Source organism: Gekko japonicus, unplaced genomic scaffold (assembly GCF_001447785.1).
Source record: "Gekko japonicus isolate JY-2015 unplaced genomic scaffold, Gekko_japonicus_V1.1 scaffold1411, whole genome shotgun sequence".
In the NCBI taxonomy this organism is placed as follows: domain Eukaryota; kingdom Metazoa; phylum Chordata; class Lepidosauria; order Squamata; family Gekkonidae; genus Gekko; species Gekko japonicus.
Window position 1 is genome coordinate 9,248 of NW_015170323.1, and position 4,377 is coordinate 13,624.

General features: G+C 45.4%; 1 protein-coding gene across 1 annotated transcript in view; it reads left to right on the plus strand.

Annotated features, from left to right (window-relative positions):
- Nucleotides 1-1,787: 1,787 nt before the first annotated feature.
- The window catches only part of LOC107116210 (synapse differentiation-inducing gene protein 1-like), a 4,025-nt gene continuing 1,435 nt past the window's right edge, over nt 1,788-4,377 (plus strand). Inside the window, exon 1 of the mRNA XM_015418094.1 lies at nt 1,788-2,201. Within this exon, the coding sequence (XP_015273580.1) occupies nt 2,040-2,201 (162 nt within the window). The 5' untranslated portion in view covers nt 1,788-2,039. The remainder of the gene's footprint in view (nt 2,202-4,377) is intronic.

Here is a 4,377-nt window from a genome sequence, read left to right on the forward strand (position 1 = left end):
GGGAGAGGCGGGGAGGAAGCAACTTACCCTCCCTCTTCTCCTGCCTCCTCCTGGCTGAATGAGGGCCGGAAGCGGGGTGGCCGGAAGCAGGGGGTGGGGCTTCATTGTGTGCCCCGCCCCCCACACCTCACCCGGGGGAACTGCGATCCCCCGCGATCCCCCCCCGAATCGACCTCTAAGTATTTGTGTCTGCTAGCTATCACAACTACTGCTTTTGGTCCCTCCTTCCATTCCTCCTGTGCCCCCAACACAAGCAGGATCCACTGCAAACTCTCTCATATTCACCCGATGCTGTGTACTGCACATACTATGTTAGCCTCTAGGTAGTGTGTGTTTACTAAAATTCTGCTACTCAGGGTTGAGGGCTTCTGAAGTTCCTTTTCTCAAAGGGAAACACAATCTTCACAAATAGTGACCACAGGAACCCAGTTGATTGCCAACTCTGGGTTGCAAAATTCCTGGAGATTTGGAAATGGAAGGACCTTAACAAGGTATAATCCACCCTTTAAAGTATTTTTTTCCAGGGGAACTGACCTGTGTGGTCTCGAGATCAGTTTTTATCCCGGGACATCTCCAGGCCCCACCTGGAGGTTGACAACCCTTGCCACAGAGCATATACAGAGTTGCCCTAGTGTTTGCGACAGCCATCCATGCAGAGGTCATCTGTCCCTGAAGCCCCTTCTGTGAAATGGCAGGTTGTCCGACGAAGGGAGAAGCCACCTTGCTAACTTTGGGGTTGGCCAATTCACTTGTAGAGCAACTGATAGTGTCCTGAAATTTCTTTGGCACGCCAGGTCACCCTAAAGGTTGAATCTGGAAACAACCACACCCAAACCAGAGACTCCTTAAACAGAAAGAAAAAAGACAACAAAATGTACTTTCATAGAACCACAGATTTGGACGGGACCTCCAGGATCAAATTCATCATCAATGGATCAGTGATATCTTTGTTCTACCTGAGGACACTCAAAATATACTAATTGTCTGAGAGATATCCAAACTGATGATGGCAAAGTGGAATGACAGCACACAACATTGCCCGACACATCCCACACTTCTAGATTGCCCCCTTGGATTTTAAACCCTGTTGTTTGGTCCCTGAATCCTGTATCTTGCTTTTTCCTTGAGTTGCCTGAAGCTAAGGCACACATGAAGCTGCCTCAAACTGAATCAGACCCCTGGTCCATCAGAGTCAGTATTGTCTACTCAGACTGGCAGCGGCTTTCCAGGGTCTCAGGCTGAGGTCTTTTACGTCCTCTTCCAGGTATTCCTTTTAACAGGAGATGCTGGGGATTGAACCTGTGACCTTCGGCTTGCCAAGCAAAGGGTCTTCCACTGAGTCCCCTTAGTCTGCAGTTTGCCTGCTTTCCAGCTGCACAATGCTCAGTGAATTGCGTACAATAGGGTCTGGTTAATGATGGTGTACAATAGGGTCTGGTTAATGTGGCTCTACGTTAGCTGGGGGACAGGAAATGAAAATAACTGTATCGGGGAAAGTACTTTGGTCTTTCCAAATGGCACACTTCTATGGAAGCAAGATAAAACGTCATGTGTTGTGAAATAAGTTAGAGTGTCCCATAGCAAGAATGCAAAAAGCAGATCTTCCATTCTCTGAAACGAGGACAATGTCATCCTTTTCTCCAGAACTCATGTGCCGGAGGGCAGTGTCATCCTTTTCTCCAGAACTCTCGTGCCTTTCGTCAATCTGTGTGGGGAGGGGTTCATTGCACAAGGCCTCGCCCAGCCACTTCCTGGCTCTTCCTTATTACAGGCACTGGGAGGTTGCTCCATCCCAGTCTCCAGAGGGCTACAGAAGAGGGTAGTAGGCAGAGGAGCAGAGCAGATCGAAGAAGACCAACCTGCAGCCAGGAGAAGGTAACAAAGTGTTCGGTGGGGAGTAACAGGAAGAAGGTGAGGGGTAAGGGAGAACTGTATTGAAGTCGCAACTCCAGCAGAGGAAGGAATACTCACGGAGGACAGTGAGAACATCTTGATAACGGAAAATCCCCTAGCAGAGCTGAGAAGGCGACCTTTTCACTATGGGCCACCTGCACAAACAAGAAGGTGCACCCCCACAGCACACCACCGTCATTGTCCCTGCACAAACGATCGATGCACCGGATTACCTGGCATATTCCATCTTCACCATGCTGTGTTGTTGCCTGCCTCTGGGAATTGCAGCCCTCGTTTACTCCATACAGGTGAGTCTTTCCTCGATCAGCTACTGGAGGTGGGGATGGGGGAGAAAACACCTGTTTCACCAAAAAGAGGGCAAATCAGGGGCCCAATTAGAATGTTCTGGTTTGGCTTGTTGAGGTCTTTATTGCTTTTGGTTTTCAGTATCTCATGGAGAATCTCATCACACAGCAGTCTGGATTGAAATCTCACCTTTTCTAACCAGGTCCTGCTTTGTGTCCGGTTATTTGTTGCGGAAGCGAGATTGGTAGGGTCTTTTGGGATAGGAGTGATGAGCTTGGGTTTTCTTTTTCTTTGTCTTTTTAAAGCCCCCCCCCCCGAGGGGGGGATTTTTTATTTGCATTTCTATAAAACTACAACAGAAATTGGGGAGGGGAAATCTACAATCTATAGGAAAAAGTAAAGAAAACCTAACTAAAAACCCAAGAATGGAGGTTATACAATGCTTAAAACATAGTTATTACTCTTATACATTTGCTTTCAAACATGAAGAGTTTGCTTCTGTTGACAAAACCTGCTTATCTGACTGATCAGAGAGTAGTTCCAAAGCTATAACGCAATAATTACAGCCCTTAAGAAAAATTTAGCATCACCACGCCTTACTCCCTTCCCCCAGGCATCTTTTAAAACCAATGTTCCCTCAGTAAGAACATTACAACACGTTTTTCTTCTTCTGTCTTCGATAAATCTTCTTTCTTCAATTATCTTTTAGTTTCTATAAGTTCGGATCTATCCATTCATGATATGAACTAGGTTCCTTTTTTCCTGGGAGATCTTTGCTTCCTTAGATCAAAAGAGTCTTTCCTTTCATTGCAATTACAACACGCTCATTGGAGATTCTAATTGCCAATTGACTGTTACCCAGTTATGGTTGCCAACCTCCAGGAGGTGGCTGGAGATCTTCTGAGATTACATCTGATCTCCAAGAGAGAGATCAGCTCACCTGGAGACAATGCCCACTTTGGAAGGTGGACTTGAGAATGGCATTATACCCATTTTAGTCCCGCCCCCCCAAATCTGCAAGTATTTCCAACTTGGAGCTAACAACCCTTCAGTCACTAAAGATGGTGCTTTTCAGGAGAGCCTTTGACAGGCAAATAGGTTTATCTTTCCTTTTTAAAACTTGGTTGTTGACTGAAGTTTCCCGGGGAATTTAATGAAGGCAATGGCAATCTCTTGGCTGGAATCAACTTCCGTTCCAGTCTGACCAGCAGCTTTGTGACTGTGTGGGAAAGGAAACGCCGACCCATCTATACCCAGCTCCTGGTTTAAGAATATTTTGGGATATGTCTGCTCAGTTCCAGTCCAGGAGTCCTTTAGAGACCCACAAGATTTCCTAGGAAGAAACTTTGCCAGAGTCAAAGCTCCCTTCCTCAGGTGGGCTCCTGGGCTCAAATCTAGATATTTGAGTCCAGGAGTCCTTTAGAGACCCACAAGATTTCCTAGGAAGAAACTTTACCAGAGTCAAAGCTCCCTTCCTCAGGTGGGCTCCTGGGCTCAAATCTAGATATTTGACTGTAGACCAACACGGCTTCCCTCTGAAATGATCTTCTTGGAATATGTCTGTGCACATCAACTGTTATCTAGTGTATTTTATTACTGAATATTTTCTTGGAATGTATCCCTGAGTCCACAGCAGAAACTCTTTGACTGTAGACAAACACGGCTTCCCTCTGAAATGATCTTCTTGGAACATGTCTGTGCACATCAACTGTTATTTAGTGTATTTTATTACTGAATATTTTCTTGGAATGTATCCCTGAGTCCACAGCAGAAAGACTCTTTGACTGTAGACAAACACGGCTTCCCTCTGAAATGATCTTCTTGGAACATGTCTGTGCACATCAACTGTTATGTAGTGTATTTTATTACTGAATATTTTCTTGGAATGTATCCCTGAGTCCACAGCAGAAAGACTCTTTGACTGTAGACAAACACGGCTTCCCTCTGAAATGATCTTCTTGGAACATGTCTGTGCACATCAACTGTTATCTAGTGTATTTTATTACTGAATATTTTCTTGGAATGTATCCCTGAGTCCACAGCAGAAAGACTCTTTGACTGTAGACAAACACGGCTTCCCTCTGAAATGATCTTCTTGGAACATGTCTGTGCACATCAACTGTTATGTAGTGTATTTTATTACTGAATATTTTCTTGGAATGTATCCCTGAGTCCACA